The sequence below is a fragment of the Myotis lucifugus genome, unplaced genomic scaffold, assembly GCF_000147115.1.
Source record: "Myotis lucifugus unplaced genomic scaffold, Myoluc2.0 scaffold_10, whole genome shotgun sequence".
Classification (NCBI taxonomy): Eukaryota; Metazoa; Chordata; class Mammalia; order Chiroptera; family Vespertilionidae; genus Myotis; species Myotis lucifugus.
The window spans coordinates 3,273,667-3,294,097 of NW_005871058.1; the positions used below are offsets into that span (position 1 = coordinate 3,273,667).

A 20,431-nucleotide genomic window follows, 5' to 3' on the forward strand; every position below is an offset into this window, starting at 1 on the left:
GCTGATTGCCTGAAGGGTGTCCAGATCAGGTAGGGTCCGCTTGGGTGCTCGCAGCTGGTGAGGGGCTGATGGCTGTTTGCAGCTTGCAAGCCCCCCAGTTTGGACTCTCACCCCATGGGGGTGCGGCCAGCCTGGGTGAGGGGCTGATGGCTGTTTTCAGGCTGGCCACACCCCCTTCAGGGTGGGGGTCCCCACTGAGGTGCCTAACCAGCCTGGGTGAGGGGCTGAGGGCCGTTTTCAGGCTGGCCACGCCCCCTGGCAACCCAAGCTCCCAGCCTCTCTTTTTTTTCTTTTTTTGTTTTGTTCTGGGATATATTTATCTTTTATAATTGATACTTTGTAGCCTCGAGTGGAGCCCAGGGCTGGCCAGGGCAGGCGGGAAGCTTAGCTTCCTCCATCGCCAGGGGCAACCCAATGTCCTCCTGCTCGCTCCAGCTCCGTGGCCACCGCCATCTTAGTTGGGTTAATTTGCATACTCGCTCCTGATGGGCTGGTGGGTGTGGCTTGTGGGCGTGGCTGGAGTGTAGTGGAGGGATGGTTAATTTGCATGTTTCTCTTATATTATATAGGATAGTAGAGAGATCATAAATTGTGTGATTTTTAATTCAAGAAGTCATTTCACAGTTAGCCAATTCTGGTTTGCTGTGTGAATGCATGTTACTGAGAGCTGCATCAAGCAATTCAAGGTGCATATTTGTCATTAGTTAGTATAATTTGGTTAGTATAGTTAGTTAGTATAATTTTGGCTGCGGTGCTTCTTAACACTTGGGTTGCGGGAAACGAATTAAGTCGGCTCGCGTGAATTGCGCGTACTCCGCGGGAGCCGTCTTAAAACTCGGTTCATATAGATTTGCGGTGGAGTGCGGGAAACGTGTAAACTCGGGCCGATTGTAACTGCGTATTACCAAATATTTCATTTCAATCGAACCCATACTTCAAAAGATATAGGCATTTTAACGCGCCATCTTATATTTTGGCGGGAAATTCACCCGACACCGTAGTGTTAATGTGCTCACTTATGTCAAATTGTGCATTTACAGTCTCTGAAGTGACTATATATTAAATCTATTATACATTTTTTCTCACAATGTAAAATATTTGTTAAATTTACTGTGACTCAATCAAATGGACATTTATTTACTAACGGCCAATGTTTTCAGTTATTTTTAGAAAGCCTTTAAAATGATCAGAGTTAAGCTTAAGTGTTCTCTTTTTCCCTGGAATTAATTATCTAGGGCCTTCCCTGTGGAGTAGCCACTGTCCACATGAGGCATAAAGCCCTTGAAATACGGCTAGTCCTAATTGCGACGTGTAAAACAAAGCATAAAATTAATACTCGTTTTGAAAATGTACAAAAAGAAAAGTAAAAATACCTCAATAATTTTTATATTGATTATATGTTGAAATGATATTTTGGATATACTAGGTTAAATAAAATATATTAAAATGAATTTTCCTCTTTTTACCTTTTTAATATGGTCAATAGAAAATTTAAATTTACATCAATAGCTCACATTATTCTAGACCCATTTGACCCATATGAGATATGTTTAGCCCATGATAATAAAATTATATCATCACTATAGAAGATGAGGACGTATGTGATAGAAGAGAAAGAGTCTGTCCACTGGTGCCAGCAGTGACACTGGACACCAAGAATTGCAGTGGAGAAATATTGGCTGTTTTATTATGAATGGCACCATCCAGGACAATGGGAAGCTAATGCTCAAAAGCTCAACTGCCCAATGGCCTATACGTTATAGGTTATATAGGGCAAAATCTCAAGACACTGTGGGTTAGGGGTTTGGGTCGTGCTGGGAGCTGATTTGGTCAGAGATGTGATAAGGGTAATGAATCATTTCTTAAGGGTGTTTGACGGGTTCTGAGGTCTGTTCTGTGGTCTCTCTGTCTGGGTTTCATGGGAAAGTAGACAGGGGTCATTCCACCTTAGAGCAGCTGAAACCTAACGTAAGTCAAGATGTTGTCTTTAGTCTGCCAGAGGTCTGGATATTGTGACTATTAGGTCCTGCTACTGTCTTCTGCTGCCTCAGAGGTTGCTGATTATGGGGGGGAAAGGCTAGATCTCTGATGGACAGACACATATGTGGGGGGGGGAGAGGGGGGGAAGAGAGGGAGAGAGAGAGATGATTTTTAGAGCTAGGATTTAAAGCTAAATTTAATCAAACTCATAAGGATCCTTGGTTTCACGTACAGTACTCAATAGCTTGTGCACATCTGTCCAATTCTTGCAAACATGGGAGCGGAATATTAAGATACAAATTGAAAAAAATAGGGACTTTGTTTTGCATGCTTGAAATGATCTGATTTGTCTGAAGACCATTCCTACATACTCTGACCTGGCCTGCGGCACTCAATGCACCTTCTGTATGAGTTTCCGTATCTGAAGCCCTGGAGTGATCTCAAGTGTCATGAGTCAGTTGAGAATTAAGAAATGCTGAGCACTCTTACGTGGCTCCTGATGAATATTTCCCATAGGTTGGTAGAGGGCATAATGATGATCAATTTATGGAGTAGCTGTGCCTAAATCTTATTTGCTATACATACGAATATTGGCCCAACAAACTCAGGTTTTTTTATTTATTTAGGAATAATCTTCTTTAATATGTGAAAACTTTGACGAATGTCTGGTCATTTGAAAGTTCTGTGGAAAACCTATTTTGTTTATATTTGTTTTAAAACATACTAATCATTGGATATAACTATTTGTTATATTAGTACAAATAGTATAACAGGAAATTGAATCTTTGGTCATTGGGGATTTCTGATGATCTCAGAGCATTCATTCTGGGCAAGATTTCTCACATAAAAAATTAAAAAATATTGACAAGTAGGTATAGGAGATGAGATTGTGTGTATGTTACAATAAGACCGAAGATGCCTGGTAGGCGTGGCTCAGTGGTTGAGCATCTACCTCTGAGCCAGGAGGTCATGGTACAATTTCTCAGTGAGGACACCTGCCTGGGTTGCAGGCCCGATCCCCAGTGGGGGGTGCGCAGAAGGCAGCCAGTCAATGATTCCCTCTCATCATTGATTTCGATCTCTCTCTCCCTCTCCCTTCCTCCCTGAAATCAATACAAATATATTAAAGACCAAGGATCTATAAATTGCCTTTTTTGAATAAATATGTAATTAATTATTTAAAACTTTTTTGAGACATCCTTAAAGGTACTTAGAACTCCTGCATTTTGTAGAACAGCCTTAAGTTAACACAGGCCCTCTTTTTAAGTCCCAGGATCATCAAAGAGAAACGAGAGGAGGGCAGTGAAAAAGCTGGAATGGTATTAGCTCACCGATTGAGCTTTTAAACATCAAGGTTTATTTAAAGTAAGCCTTTAATTGGAAGTTTTGGGTCTGGCCTATTTATAGTGTTTAGAACGTGTGTGTATGTTCTATGAATATATGGATATGTGCCTAGAGGCTCTGGTAATAGGTGCAGTCAGATATATTTATATACAAATGCTAAATTTCTATTCTAAACCTCCTTGTTTTTAAAAAAAGTCTATCCGCTTCCATTCTGTCTAGGAAATGAGAAATACATTTGAGATATTTTTTTCATACTAATATAATGAATTCCTTGTTTTTCTGGTAATGGGGAACTGAGATGGTATAGGTAAATGAAATCTATCGACCCTGAATCTATTTTAGTTATGAATATCAATATCTTTCCTTCCTAAATATTTATGAGGTCTCATAACATACAGGAAATTTAAAAAATAATTTGAGTTAATTTACAGTATTTTCTCTTTTTTTTTCTATCCTGTGCCAGAGGTATTCTGGAGCAACCTAGTGTTCAAGTCTGCTTTAAAGGAAACTTGCCTTTCCCCACAAGACACCACTGCTCTCACGGAGATATCTCATCATCCATGCATTTCACTTATGGTGGGAGCCTTTGACTGCTAGCCTATCATGTGGATACGATTCCCCATAGGTTTTATTTTAGACGTACCTATTTGAATTTCCCCCTCTTCTTTTTCTACCACTGTATCTCCATTCGTCCAAATTCCTTTGTTTCTCCCTGAGACTGTAAAAACAGACAATGAACCTGCCGCCCTGCTGCCAACTTGTTCACTGTTTCCCTTCCAGCTGTCACTAGAGCCCTCATGACCTGATCATGTCAGAAACATGCCTAGTACCTCTGTGATAATCCTCTAGCTCCAAGTTGCCTAAAGAATCAAGACTAAGCTTCTTGACATGTTATAAGGCTCTTCACAACCTAGAGCAAACCTAGGCTTTTCTCTTCTTGTATTTTATTGTCTTTTTTGTATTTCCTTGAAGAATTATGTGATAATTTTGACTCTTCAAACAATTTAGAGGTGAATAATGTATTTTTGCATGCATTTTTCTATGTTAATGCAAATCTTTCTCATCTGTACAGTGAGAATAAGAATAGTATCTGTTAAACCTATAAGTTCATGCTGACCAATGTCATCCCAATCAGTTTAATTAAAAAAAGGATAGTATCTGTTTTATCGTTGTATGGATATAAATGACTTAATACACGTACATAAAACATTTAGGATATTAACATACACAATATTCTGCAATTTGCTTTTTTTAAAAAAACAATCTTCAACTGAGAATACGTTTGAGAGAGAGAGAGAGAGAGAGAGAGAGAGAGAGAGGAGAGAGAAACATTGATTGGTTGCTTCCTGTATGCACCCCGACCAGGGATTGCACTCTCAACCGACTTATGTACCTAATGTACCCAGCTACCTGGCCAGAGCTCTGATTCATTTTAAAGTTAATCTTGGTATGTGGCAAGGTATGGATCAAGACTCTTTTTATTTATTTTGGCCTAAGGATATGCATTTGTTCCAGAACAGTTTTTTGCTAATTCATTTCTTTAATGAATTGCCATTGCACCTTTGTAAAAAATCAATTGCATATATGTGTGAAAGTCTAAACTGACTTTCTGTTCCTTAATTCCGTCTTTCCTCCAATACCAAGCTATCTGCCTTGTTCACTAGAGATTTATTATAGCCTTAAAATCAGGTAGTGTTCATTTGGGACAACATGGATGGACCCAGGGGGTATTAGGCTAAGAAAGTAAGTCAGAAAGAGAAAGAAAAAGACCATGTCTTTTCACTTGTATGTGGAATGTAAAGAACAAAAGATATGAACAAACAGAAACAGACTCATAGATACAAAGAACTGAGAGTTGCCGGATTGGAGGGCGATGCCACATGAAAAAGGTGGAGGGATTAAGAAGCTACCAAACAGTCACGGAGATGTAAAGTACAGCATAGGGAACATACTCAATAATATTGTAATAACGATATACGTTGCCAGGTGGGTACTAGACCTATCAGGAGGATCACTCCATAAATTATATAATTGTCTAACCACTCTGCTGTACATCTGAAACAAATATGAAATAATATGGAATGTCAACTGTAATTGAAAAAGAAAAAAGTATCCTTTTAATTAAATTTTGAATAAGTACATTCTATTCATTTTTATCGTCCCGCCTTAGTTTAATTCAGTTATGATCTCTCATTGGGAACAGCTATTTATTTCTCAGAGAAGCCTGTGTACTTTCTGGTACTTCAGGTATCTTACTACTTTGTAATTGTGAGTTTATATGTCTAGAGACCCTGTTCTTGTAAAGAAGGACCTTGAGTGATGATTTTCTATTCTCAGTGCCTAACTTTAATATGTAACATGCAGTTGGGGTACAATCAATATTTTTTGAGTACATGAATTAACTTGTTATTAGATGTTAGTTTGGATGGCTTTAATATCATCGTGAGCGTTAGATAAAGCCATTTTTTGGTCTACTTTTGGAAAAGTGTCTTTCAATGCCTTATTTACTCAATAGCTAAAAATAGTTTCTGTAACTTTAGTGATCAAGGTTACAATGGATTCTTTTATATAGTTACACGTTATCTCCAGGATATTCTTCCCATAATGCAAAAGTAATCCTAAAAGTGACATAAATCAGTGCCATCTCAGAATAGTGTGTTAAACGGGAAGAGGCAGGTGTCATAAATCTTTAGTCTTTAATCTATAATATGGTAGCTGATGGTAAATTGCTTCCAATATTTGAGTAATGGTATCAAGTAATAGGGAAATGTTGGATCCAGATATTTTTTTAAAAATATTTTTATTAATTTTAGAGAGGAAGGGAGAGGGAGAGAAAGAAACATCAATGATAAGAGAGAATCACTAATCCGCTGCCTTCTGCACACCCCCTACTGGAGATTGAACCTATAACCCGGGCATGTGCCCTTGACCGGAATCGAACCTGGGACCCTTCAGCCCGCAGGCTGACGCTCTGTCCACTGAGCCAAACCGGCTAGGGCGGATCCAGATTTTGGCAGAGGGCCTGCATTTGCTAATAATTTCTGGAGGTAGTTATATTCCCTAATAATTTCCTTGAATCAAATAAATGAAGTTACTGATCTGAGGGGGGTGTATGAAGGACGGCAATCATTTTTCACTTGACTAGACTTTTCATGTGCCACAGGCTGCTGGCTGTGGGGCCATCCTTCTGTTTTCTAAAGCACGATTCTGCTTAACCGCTAACTCTGCTCTTGTGCTCTATTTGCAGCATCTGGCGAGGCCCCAATGTGAACTGCACAGACAGTTCGGGTTACACTGCTTTACACCATGCGGCCTTAAATGGACATAAGTAAGTGCCACTTATTTGGACTGGAATCCTTGTGTATTTCGTTACATGTGATGGAGTTCATTATGTCTGACGATAGCTGTCTCATGTTGCCACGAGTCCCCTGGGCTTACAGAAACTCGGAGAGGCATCAGGTAGCAGCACCTACACGTTGAACTTGGTAGGAACGTTGCTGAGGATGATTATGTGCAGGGTGTAAACGTAGAGACCTGCTCTAAACGAGTCAGACGTCACACAGGGAGAAAATGAAAGAAGTGACAGGACATGCTAGTCATGTGTAGCTTTGGGGAGGGAATGGGATCAAACCACTTAATAACACCACCCTACCTTTTTTGGTGTCTTCACCTAACATGGCATTATTCACAAGGAGCGAAATCTTAATAGATTCTTGCTGTTATGAGCCACGGACACTTACACAAACCACTCCAAAATCCTTCAAATTTAGCTAACGTGCCTTTTCTTTGTCATTCATGATGGTCTTTCTGGTTTTAAACTTGTGTAACCTATGGAATTATGCTTCAAAGAATGTGATAGTGTACAGTATGAAGAGCAAAAGAATGTGTAACCATAGCAACCATTTCATTCCCAGTGTTTTAGCGAGGTAACCTCCTGGGTTAGTGACAGTCAAAGTGTGAGGCGTTCTCTGAATGATTCAGATGAAAAGTGACACTTTTCACGTGTCTCTTCCTCCTGTCTGTTTTTCCTTTGTTCTCATGATCCAAGTTGGTCTTCCCAAGTCTGGATAATTTCATTTCACTTTAGTTTTTTTTTTTAAAATGTGTGTGTGTGTGTGTGTGTGTGTGTGTTTAATTGATTTCAGAGAGGAAAGGAGAAGCAGAGAAAGATAGAAACATCCATGATGAGAGAGAATCATTGATCGACTGCCTCCTGCACACCCCACACTGGGGATTGAACTCGCAACCCAGGCATGTGCCCTGACCCGGCCATAGGTCAATGCTCAACCACTGAGCCATGCCAGCCAGGCTCACTTTAGTTTATTAAAGGTGGTAATTACTGCCTTAAAATTCTAATTACTTTTTGCTTTCCCGCCTTTTTTTTAAACTTTGAATTGAGACACAAGGGACTTAGTCATATTTGATCACATTTTATGGCCTTAAAGTTCTCACACAGGAAACTTACCATTTTTAAAAATTATGTTTCACTATACCTTTTATTTATTTAAAAATTATTGCATAAATCTAACATTCTCTTTGGAGAGCCATCTGAAGTACATAAAATATCATAAACTTAATGTCTCATCACTTGAATTCTTAGTATCAGTATTTCCAAATTATATATGTTTTTCATCCACTCCCTATTTTATGTCATCTAACTTAGAACTGTTTTATTTTGCCAGGTTTTTCTCAACTATATTGCTGTCCTTCTGTAGAGTGGAATATGTGTCCAGATCCTTACGATCTGAATCTTTTAAAGGAATTGCTATTTAGTTTTCTTTGTGCCATATACAATATGGCTCGTCAGGAATGAAGCCAGATTAAATCAGCCCAAAGTACACAGTGCTTAGATTTCAGGAAGTTCTAGTTGGGAACACCAGCTGACAAATAACTGACCTAAGATCTGAGGCCTGACCATGTGACCTATTCTCCTTTTTTTCTTTTATCTCAGCTTGCCAGTATAAGCACTTCTCAAAAGAATGTTGTCCCAAAATGGATTAGCGTTCACATCCCTCCTTGATTTTCAGTGTTTAGTAAATGTTAATGATGTATCCATAATGGCCTATGAAATTCTAATCATTGAAATCTATTGCTCTGTGGTTCAATGCATAATTTTTAGTTCCTGTTGGCAATGCACAAAGTGAAGCTAATTTAAGTGCATTGAATAGAATTTATTAAGATCATCATAAAGAGATATCTAGATATTTTTTAAGATCTCTCTAATTGCAGATATTCTCTGAGAATTATATATCTTTGCTTTGCTTATCTGAAGATCTCATTGACCTTTTTAACATTTTCTAGAGAGATTTTACTCAGTGTCATTCTATAGGCATTGGAAAAAAGCAGGAAATTTCTAATCCTGTCTTCCCATCTCTGTTAGTTATGTGACCTTGAGCCATTTAATTAACCTCTCTAGGCCTCAGTTTAATATACTGGGTATTTTTCCTTGTTTCTTCCAATTATAATATTTTGTGGTATATTGTTTTCGTATTATTTGTGGATCAGTTATGCTGCTACAACTCTAAAATTTGGATTTTCATCTAAAGTATAAGATTGCCCTATTTTAAATTATTTAAATTACCCATGGACTTTTAAAATTGGAGATCATTTATTTCACCTTACCCTCCTCACTTCCCTCATTTATAGATGGAGAAATAAGGCCATTCTGGATAAGTGACTGAGTGGCCACTTAGATATTAAGGTGGGGTTGTGTTTAGAGCCAAAGTGTTGTAGTTTAAAGTGTATGATTTTACCAACACCCTACATTATCTCCCTTTTTTGTCCACACGCACATCAGTTTCCTAAACTCTCGCTGGCTTTTCTCTGTCACATTGTGCATTTCTGGGCTGCCTCCCATTATCATCAACTAGGGTGTTCACATGGAATGCTAATTTTACTATTGTCTTAAGACATTTGAAGGAGAAAAAAATGTCATAGAATAGATCTCAGAGCCAGAGAAGGCTTTTCTTTTCTTTGCCTTTGCTATTCTCACTTAGCATAGGTAATGAACTATTGATTGTGTTGTATTCTTTCCAAGCAAGCCTTAGCAATCAGCATGGAAACACATCATTTCCACGTATGTTGCTATTGTTGTTGTAGCCATCAGCACTAGAAGGTTTCCATAAACATTGTGATTTTAGGCTGAAGTTTATGGAATCGTAGAGCTAGAAATAATGTTACAGGGTCCTGTAGTTATTTTATTTTTGCTTTGAATGCAGGCTTTTTTCCTACTCCCAACATATAATCTAAGGACTTCTTACTGCATATTAAGCCCGTTTCCTCTTATTTTGTATGCTTTCTTGGTAGCACTTGTTTATCAACACTAGTTAATCCACAAGTGGAGCAGCATTTTGTACCTGAAATACATTATTTTATAATGGACAATTCATCTCCACTTAGCCAGATTAGGACACAATAGAAAATATACTCTGTTGATGATTTCTTGGGGTATTTGTAATTGAAGATTAGAAAATTATTGCCTTCAAATGATAGAAAAATCATGGTCAGTAGAACAAAATCCAGTAGCAACAATTATAGATAAATTATTTTGATAGGCTATAGACCTATCTCTTTAAATATGGAAACTTCATTATCTCTCTCATGTATTTTTACTACAAATTTGATTCTTTTAATTTACATAGTAATTAGCCAGTGTGGGGTGGAAGGCATTTTACTCTATCATTCCATATTCTTCTGACTCATCTAGTAATCACATCAACATGAGACAATTTATTAACAAGAGAAAATAACCAAATTTATTGCAGACATATGTATGGGAACCTCATATATGTGAGAGATTCAAAGACAGAAAGTTAAAATGAGGTATATGTGACATTTGAGCTAAGGATGAGGTAAGGTACTTGGGCCTTCAGAGGGGAGAAAGGTCACTGTCAGTACGATAAGAAGAGCAGATGTTCAGTAAATAGAAGTCTGCCCTGCCCTAGGTAGAGATAGGTCCTAAGTTATTTCTGGTAATACTTCTTATTACAGGCAAGGTCCCTAATTTAAATTCTTTAAATTTGCCACTTTATTTCCATCAAGGAGAAGTAAAATCTTCAAGAAAGTCTGAAATTAACAGAACCTTCATGAATTTAAGAATTTCATTAGTTTTGTTAATACCATATGCATATGAAGATGATTTGCATTTATTTCAAAGTTCTTTTGACTGCCAGTAAGCACAGGGAGATGAAACAAAATAAGTATTTTTGGTTAGCCCTAGCTGGTGTGGCTCAGTTGGTTGGGCATCGTCTCATGCACCAAAGGTTGCTGGTTCTATTCCTGGTCAGGGTACATGCCCAGGTTGCAGGCTAGATCTCCGGTAGGTGGCATGGAGGAGGCAGCCGATCCATGTTCCGCTCTCACATTGATGTTTCTCTCTCTTTGTCCTTCTCCCTCTCTCTCTCTAAATCAATAAAAAAATCCTAAAAGAAAAAAATCTTTGGTTATAATTTAAGTATAGGAAAACTTGCTGTTGAGGTAAAAAAATTTGAATTTTGAACCTTCCCAATTAGTTTAATTTTACTCTGACCATAAACTGAAACTTCTTAAAAAAAATTTCATATTAATTGGCAGTATATTTATACCTATCAGAAAATGATATAGTAGTGAAAATCAACACTTTTAGAATTCCTATCTTTACCCAAACGTATATCTATTAGCCTCAAGCTGCAAAATGTTGCATTGCTTTGAATTGGATTATTATTAAATTTATTTTATATGTTGTTTAGCTCATGGGAAATGGGATTATTTTTTCTATGATCCCATCAATCACATTTACTTTAGAATTTTAAATCATTTCTTATTTATTAATGCTGCATATGAGAAAGAGTGCCATTTAATGTTGAAGATAAATAGGAATTACTTCTCTGCTTGCTATTCTATAGACTTGTTCATCAATATAACTCAGTATTTTATACTAGGTAACCAAGCATAGTCAACCTATTTATTTGTTGATACCTCTAGAAGTTATAAGGTATAACTTAAAGAGATATTAAGAAAATACTTTTTAAAAAAGAGAAAATACCCATTTGATGTTAACTACTTTTAAATTTAGATATTATAGAAAGTACCTGAAATTTAATTTGAATGAGTTTGGATGAAAAAGGCCTGTGTAACACATATTAAATGTGACATACATGGATACATCAGAAAAAAGATTAATGACAATTTGTTGATTAATATTTTATGATTCAGTAAGGCACTTACTTGATTAGAGATATAACTTTATATTTCACAAACATATTTTCACATTAGAAATCTAAGCCAAGCCAGTTCATTAGCTGATATCTCTGAATAAGATGAAAAGATCAACTTAAATAAAAATTAAAAATAAATGTAAATTAAAAAATAAACAAATTTAATAAAGTGAATAAAATTTTAAAAACATAAATAAAAATAACAGTATTTAATTAGATCTTATTGTTCACCAAAGGCCATTGCATAAACACGCATATTACTCTTTTCTGATTGAGATATTGGAAAGTGGTGCAGGGGTGGAAAAAGTTTTCCTTCTTTTCTTATAGGTTATTCGGCTGGTCTGATAATTAAGTTGATATAAGAAAGATTAACAGGCCCTGGCCAGTTTGGCTCAGTGGATAGAGCATTGGCCCACAGACTGAAGGATTGCAGGTTCAATTCCGGTCAAGGGCACGAACCTTGGTTGCAGACTCGATCCCTGGCCCTAGTTAAGGCACATGGGTGGGGGGCAACCAATCGATGTGTCTCTCTCGCATTGATGTTTCTCTCTCTATCTTCCCCTCCTTTCCACTCTCTCTAAGAATCAATGGAAAATATCCTTGGGTGAGGATTAATGACAACAACGACAAGAAAAAAAAAAAGAGTAACAGGAGGAGAGAAAACAGAAATGTAATAACATGTATACTTCCTGTATATATGGTGGGGACCCAGGAAAACTGAGTAACTCCCCCAAAAGCCACTACCTTAAATACCATTTCTAGCTAAAGACAAAAGATGCTGGGGCAGGGGAGTGAGGGAGGAAGCCAGTTATGGGAGGTTATCAGAAAAAGCACAGTAAACAAGAGTATGGGGTTGTCTGCAGATTTAGGTTACTGCCTTCCCCATTGATAAGAGTTTATAGAGATCGAGTCAGCTTTCTCCTGCTGGTACACAGAGGGAGATACCCTTACAAATAGACAGTTCCCTGATCAATGTAACCATCTCTTACAACAGAGTAACTTCTCAGCTTTCAGAGCTCCCCCCAATCTTAAAAGTAATCCTTGTGTCAAATAGGCATATTTTTGGGTGGTCTATTCTGCTCTCCTTCACAAGTCCAGGCCACATTCTGGGCAATGTTGTGTTTTGTTTTTTTTAATCATTTACTGTCATTTTGTGTTGTGTCATGTTTATTTTTTTGTGATGTGGGGGAAGGAGAAATTTTTATCTATCCTTATAGGTTCTTTCAGCTGGTCTAATCAAATTGACATGAGGCAGACTATTAACAAGAGAAAAACAACCAAATTTAATTATATATGTACGTAGGGGAACCTCACATACATGAGAGTCAGTGACCCCACATCATGAGTTGTTCAGAGGGAGACAGGCAAAATGAGGTTCAGATGACATCCTGAGCTAAGGAAGGCAGTTCGACACCTGAGGCTTCAGAACAAGAGGACATTCACAGATCCAATAAAAAACCAGATGTTCAGTAATTAGATATTTGTCCCGCCATACAGATAGGTCAAAAGAGGTTATCTCTGATAACTCTTATTATGGGCCAGGCCCCTAATTTCAGTTCTTCTAGGTAGTTGGGGTAAGGTGGTGGTGGTGGGGGCGGGGGGCAGACTTTTCTTTTAAGCCCACAAGATCTCAATTGCCTTTAGTTCAAAAAAATCCACACACCACAAAGGCACATTATTCTAAACCCCTACAGTGGGCTATCAGAATTCTAACTCCTATTCAAATTTCCTCCACCTTTTCTCATTTGTTACATTTAAAGCCTGGCTTTATGAAATATTTAAATGTAGGTCTTTATGTTACATTCATCCTCACTACTGGTGATTTGTTATATATGAGAAACAACTTTAGAATATGTTGTGATTGTCTGTATGCACGTATTTGTTTATCTATCTAGGATTTCATTTAGTGAATTCATAGAATTTGCTTTTTAAATGCATCCAAATGAAAATATAGTTGCTCAGTTGTTTTTGATTGTTGCAAAGTTCAATGTAATTATACTAATAATTATGAATTAATTCTGCCTGAGGTTGAGTATTGCAATTTAGAATTTTTACTTTGAAAACCTGGTGGGATTTAGTACAAAATCCTATAGGTAGAATATATTGAGTATGTACTGAAATTGCATCAATGATAGAACTTGTCGCATAAATGAATTTACCTCTTGAAATGATTTCTTAGGCTTGAGAGGACAAAGGTGAATGAATGCAGAAGTATGGACAATACATATTCAAAGTATATTGTGTGCTATGGCTGAAAATGAGTCCCGCCCCCCCAACCTTGGGCTTGTACTGCAGCTAGACCTTAAAAGTCCCTTTCTTATTGTGCTGTCTGCTTTCTCTTGTACAGTATATGTACCTTCAGTTACATATTGCAGTTCTCAATAGGAATGATACATAAACTCCCTAAATGTCTGCTGGTAGTAAAATAACTTTTTAAAAAAAATAAGCAAGGAGTTTGCTTGTACCTCAGGTATTTCTTTAGGCTAAATCTCAGGTATGGGCTATCTGGAAAGAACTACATTAAAAAAAAACAACGGGAAGAGGTATACTTTTAAATTATTTTACTTAATTCATTCGGTTAATGAAATTAGATAATTTTTTCCCCAAATGACTTCTATTAAGTCGTTTCATTGGTTAGTCAACACCCTGTGTGAGTGTGTGTGGCAGTGGCGGTTTTTCAGGTAAGTACAACAGCCAGATGTTCAATAAGCAGATTCTTAAACCTAATTTTACACCTCAGTACCTTGAATTATTATGCTAAATTGCCACCCAGCATCTACTATACTTTAATAATGATCTATTTAATAAAATCTGTGTTGTTCAGCACATTTTCTTTTCTGTTGTGTACTTTTCTTCTTCTTCTTCTTTTTCTTCTTAGGGAAATAGTCCTCAAACTACTTCAATATGAGGCATCAACAAATGTAGCAGACAACAAGGGTTATTTCCCTATTCACCTGGCTGCCTGGAAAGGAGATGAGGAAATTGTGAAGATTCTTATTCATCATGGGCCATCGCATTCCCGAGTCAATGAACAGGTGCACTTGTCAAATGTTTGCTCATGCTATACTTTTTCTAGAGTTTTGAGAAGGCAAAGCCACAAGTGAAAACTTAAGTTATTTTAAAATGAGATTAAAAAGTGAATGTGAAAAAATTTGATTACTTCTGTCTTTACCCTGCCAAAGACTTTTCCACTACTGAATTTCCTGAACGGAAATTTGAAAATTTCTTTGGAATTTGTATACAGTACATAGGCACTAATTTGGGCATTTGTTAAGATATTTGTTAACAAGAAAACCCCACCTAAGGGAAGTAGTTGTGATATTTTTGCCTGCCTTAAATAAGCATCGATTTTATAGCTCTTGAATATTTAAAGGTAGAACGGAATTCACATTTATAATGTGAATTAGAGCTTTTCTTAGTAAAATTTTAAATGCTAGGGAAATAATGATAACTATCATTTGTATAGTGCTTTACCATTTACATAGCACCTTCACAGTAAGTGCCTTTTGCAAATCAAAATACAATGTATAGAGTTGCTAGTCACAAATTAAGTTAAAATTTTTTTATATACATAAATATATACATATGCCTAGAGTAAGTTGAGTAAAACACCAACAGCAGTTGATACCACAGGTAAAGTCATAATATTTGCAAGTGCATAATATTCATATTACTCAAAACAGACATATTAAAAGAGGAAGGCCATTGTCAGTATTCTAAATAAATAAGACCACAGATTCCAGAAAGCAGAATAAAGTCCCCTAAAACAGTATGATAACAAACATCTTAGCTCTGCATGCCCCCTACTGTTCCCATTTTGTAAAACAATATTTGAAAACCAGCATGCAGTCCAACAATTGAATTTCAACCATGGCATTAAGCTGCAGGTTGGCAGCTGTCCAATATCAATGCAAGTAGGTTACTCTAGGGCAGGCACATCTAATAAAGTATAATTAGCATATTGTTCAAATAGATACAGACCTTGCAGGCCCTTGGTAGAAATTCAGACTAAAGAGTAAAAAGTAACACTATCACTAGCTATAAACAGCAAAAGGAAGAAAAAAAATTATTTTTCCAAAATACAATAGGAAGAACTAATCAAGAAAAATGTTTTATTAATTGGAAATGTCTTATTAATACTTATCACAATAAAAATGTCTGTGTTTACAGGTTAAAAATGCAGAATATTTTTTATGAGAGTACACATATAAATCTGATCTTAAAAAAAGGGCAGATATGGCTCAGTGTATCATACTAAAAGGAAATGTATGAGAATGCTGTTCTGTTCTTCAGAAAACCAGAAGTTAAAAGATCATTTGTGGTATGAGCCATCTGGTGGTTATTCTGAATAATTGTCAGAATGCCCCAAAGCAAACCTGAAATAAAATGGAAAAATAATCCAAGGTTAAACAAGAGGATATTAGTTTTTACAAACAAAATATTTTTTAAATGACATGAAAATAAGAAAAAACACACAATTGAAACTTGACAATTTTAAATGGGGTATGACTGCAACGGTATGTTTTAAAGAGAAGCACTTGTTTTGTGTGATGTTGAACAATTCAATTAAAACATAAAAAAAGTCTTTCCCAAGGAGATTCTTTTTTCACTTCTATACTTTGTGTTTTGGTTTCTATTTGGTTTCATATTAGGGCACCCGTATCTCTTCATTCTCTTACTTATATGGAAAATAAAATGAAACTTAATTTGGAAGACCTCTCTGTAAATCTTTCATTGTCAAAAATTTACTGATTAGTGGGAGACGCCAGTCAAGATAGCAGACTAGGTGGATGCTGTGCTCTCCTCCTCCCATGACCACATCAAATTTATAGCTAAATTACAGAGCATTCAACCTGGTGAACCATCTGAGGACTAGCTGAACAGAAGTCCTAAACTAAGCATATAAAGAAGAAGCCACACCTGGCCTGTGTGGCTCAGGAGTTCAGGGTTTGATTCCCAGTCAGGGCACATGCCTGGCTTGCAGGCTCGATCCCCGATAGGGGGAATGCAGGAGGCAGCCGATCAATGATTCTCTCTCATCATGGATGTTTCTATCTCTCTCTCCCTTTCCCTTCCTCTCAGAAATCAATATATATATATATATATATATATATATATATATATATATATATATTTTAAAAGAAGTCCCATTGAGACAGCATCAGTGTACTTAAAAAAAAAAAGAATTGACGAACTCATTTGTCTTTTGGAAAGCCAGGCTATTGAAAGTGTGTTATAATTGTTATTAATCTCTCTCATTAACAAATGTCATGGAGGCGCGATGCACAATGCAGATCACACTGAAACACCGACCATCTGGGCCCAGCAGGGCCGCTGACTAACATGGCTAAATCATTTATCACTCTTGGAAATTGGAATAAATAATGTAGGGAAAAGTTAGATTTTTTTTCCCTATTGAAGTGATAAAAATCAAATGTGATATTTTTGATGCAATCAATGATGCATACTTTTATCAGATATAAAATTCTATTAGGAATACTTATCAAAATAGATAAATCTTAAACATATTTTCAAAGCATCTGAGGTTTTAGATGATGGAGTTTACATTTTGATAAGGAATTGAATTTCTGAAAACGTGCGTTTTATGCGTCTGTGTTAACAGAACAATGAGAATGAAACTGCCCTACACTGTGCAGCTCAGTACGGACACTCGGAAGTCGTGGCCGTTCTCCTGGATGAGCTCACGGATCCCACCATCAGGAACAGCAAGCTGGAAACACCTTTGGACCTGGCGGCGCTTTACGGACGGCTGAGAGTAGTCAAAATGATCATCAGTGCGCACCCTAACTTAATGAGCTGCAACACTCGCAAGCACACTCCGCTACACCTCGCCGCACGCAATGGCCACAAAGCAGTCGTTCAGGTGCTGTTGGAAGCAGGAATGGATGTAAGCTGTCAGGTGAGTCTTCTGTGAGCGAGGCTTTAAAAGTGATGGTGCTCTAGTGTTGCATTGAGATGCAGATGTTAAAAGTTATATATAGAGCCCAGCCAGCATTGGCTCAGTGGTTGAGTGTCCACCTATGAACCAGGAACAGTTCCATTCTGGTCAGGGCACATACCTGGGTTGCTGGCTGTATCCCCCTTAGGGGGCGTGCAGGATACAGTTGATCAATGATTCTCTCTCATCATTGATGTTTCTCTCTCCCTCTTCCTCTCCTTCCTTTCGGAAATTAAAAAAAATATATATCTAATATAATAAAAGACAAACATGCAAATTGACCGTACCTTCACTACGCCTTAAGCCATGCCCACCAGCCAATCAGAGCGACTATATGCAAAGTAACCCAACCAAGATGGTGGCCAGTAGCCACGGAGCTGGAGCAAGCAGGAGGCTTGGTTGCTCCAGTGATGGAGGAAGCCAAGCTTCCCGCCTGCCGTGGCCAGCTCTGAGCTCCACTCAAGGCTACAAAGTTTCAATTATAGAAGGTAAATAAATCTCAGAATAAAAAAAGAAAAAGAAAAAATGGAGAGGCTGGGAGCTTCCGTCGCCATGTGCCTTGGCCAGCCTGAAAACAGCCCTCAGCCCCTCACCCAGACAGGCCAGGCACCCCAGTGGGGGCCCCTCACCCTAAAGGGGGTGTGGTCAGCCTGAAAACAGCCATCAGCCCCTCACCCAGGCTGGCCAGGCACCCCAGCAGGACCCCCACCCTGATCCGGGACACCCTTCAGGGCAAACCAGCCGGCCTCCACCTGTGCACCAGGCCTCTATCCTATATAGTGAAAGGGTAATATGCAAACTGACCCTAAACAGCAGAATGACTGGGAATGACTGGTCACTATGACACACACTGACCACCAGGGGGCAGATGCTCAATGCAGGAGCTGCCCCCTGGCGGTCAGTGCGCTCCCACAGTGGGAGCTCTGCTCAACCACAAGCCAGGCTGACAGCTGCCAGTACAGTGGTGGTGGTGGGAGCCTCTCCCGCCTCCTCAGCAGCTCTAAGGATGTCCAACTGCAGCTTAGGCCTGCTCCCCGCTGGCAAGTGGACATCCCCCGAGGGCTGCCGGGCTGCCAGAGGGATGTCTGACTGCCATCCTATGCCCAATCTCCCAGAGAGTGGGCCTAAGCCAGCAGATGGTCATCCCCCGAGGGGTCCCAGACTGCGAGAGGGCACAGGCCAGGCTGAGGGACCCCCCCTCCCGAGTGAATAAATTTTTGTGCACCGGGCCTCTAGTCCTATCTAATAAAAGAGAAACATGGTAATTAGCTGTACCTCCGCTACCCTTTCCATTGGCTAATCAGGGCAATATGCAAATTAACTGCCAGCCAAGATGGCAGTTAACCGCCAACAAAGATGGCGGCTAATTTGCATACTGCAGGCAGGATGGGACAGCGCTATTCTGCCTGCCCTGCCGCCATCTGGGCCTGCTATCTGTGACCCTGATGGCGGCGACCCCTGTGCGACCCGACCCAGGGCTGGTGGACGTGACCCCAGCGATCCGCCACTGGCCAGGCCCCCAACCTGCTCTCCCTCAGGAGATCCGGCACTGGCAGGGCGACTGCTGCCCATCAGCCAGCAGCCACGCCCCCAACCGGCCCTCCTGCCAGGGATGAGCAACCGGAGATCCCACAGCAGGAAAGGGGGGCCTGCAGCCAGCCTCCCTGTGTGCCTGCCCGTGGGATTGCCGCACTGATCACAGAGCAGGAAAGGGCGGCCTACAGCCAGCCCCTGTGTGCGCCTGCCTGTGGGATCGCCCTGGAGATCATGGAGCAGGATAGGGCGGCCTGCAGCCAGCCCCCGTGTGTGCCTGTCCCTGGGTCGCCACCGCAATCCCACAGCAGGAAAGGGAGGCCTGCAGCCAGCCTCCGTGTGCGCCTGCCCGTGGGATCGCCGCAGTGATCACAGAGCAGGAAAGGGCGGCCTGCAGCCAGCCCCTGTGTGCGCCTGCCCCTGGGTCACTGCTGCCATCCTCGAGCAGGAAAGGGCGGCCTCTAGCCAGCCCCCATGTGTGCCTGCCCGTGGGATTGCTGCGGCGATCACGGAGCAGGAAAGAGTGGCCTCTAGCCAACCCCCATGTGCGCCTGCCGTGGGATCACTGCGGCGATCACGGAGCAGGAAAGGGGGGCCTGCAGCCAGCCCCTGTGTGCGCCTGCTCCTGGTCGCCACTGGGATCCCGGAGCAAAAAAGAGCGGCCTCTAGCCAGCCCCCGTGCGCCTGCCCATGGGATCGCCCCGGAGATCATGGAGCAGGAAAGGGCGGCCTCTAGCCAGCCCCCATGTTTGCCTGCCCCTGGGTCGCTGCACCGATCCCAGAGCAGGAAAGGGCGGCCTCTAGCCAGCCCCCATGTTTGCCTGCCCCTGGGTCGCTGCACCGATCCCAGAGCAGGAAAGGGCGGCCTGCAGCCAGCCCCTGTGTGCACCTGCCCCTGGGTGGCTGCTGCGATCCCAGAGCAGGAAAGGGCGGCCTGCAGCCAGCCCCTGTGTGCACCTGCCCCTGGGTGGCTGCTGCGATCCCAGAGCAGGAAAGGGCGGCCTGCAGCCAGCCCCTGTGTGCACCTACCTGCCCATGGGATCATTCATGCGATCCCACAGCAGGATAGGGTGGCCTGCAGCCAGACCCCTGTGTGCGCCTGCCCGTGGGATCGCTGCCCCGAGGTGCAAGATAGGGCGGCCTGCAGCCAGCCCCTGTGTGTGCCTGCCCGTGGGATCGCTATGATGATCACAGAGCAGGATAGGGTGGCCTGCAGCCAGCCTCCCTGTGCGCCTGTCCCTGGGTCGCTCTGGTGATCCCACAGCAGGAAAGGGCGCCCCACCCTGGCCACAGCTCAAGGGAGAGTACAACATGCAGTGGAGGCCAGGAGCCTGAGAGATCAACAGAGAGGGGTGCCTGCTCCAAGCCTCCAGGGTATGGCTGGGGGCAGGCCCCCAGCAGACACACACACACACACACA

At 40.5% G+C, this 20,431-nt stretch overlaps 1 protein-coding gene across 5 annotated transcripts in view; it reads left to right on the plus strand.

Annotated features, from left to right (window-relative positions):
• Nucleotides 1-20,431, plus strand: part of ANKS1B (ankyrin repeat and sterile alpha motif domain containing 1B) — a 787,939-nt gene that overhangs the window by 94,321 nt on the left and 673,187 nt on the right. For all 5 annotated transcript variants that reach the window (XM_014451548.2, XM_006084103.3, XM_023749887.1 and 2 more), the window contains exons 2-4: nt 6,572-6,652; nt 14,398-14,554; nt 17,143-17,439. In XM_014451548.2, coding sequence (XP_014307034.1) covers nt 6,572-6,652; nt 14,398-14,554; nt 17,143-17,439 — 535 coding nt within the window. The remainder of the gene's footprint in view (nt 1-6,571; nt 6,653-14,397; nt 14,555-17,142; nt 17,440-20,431) is intronic.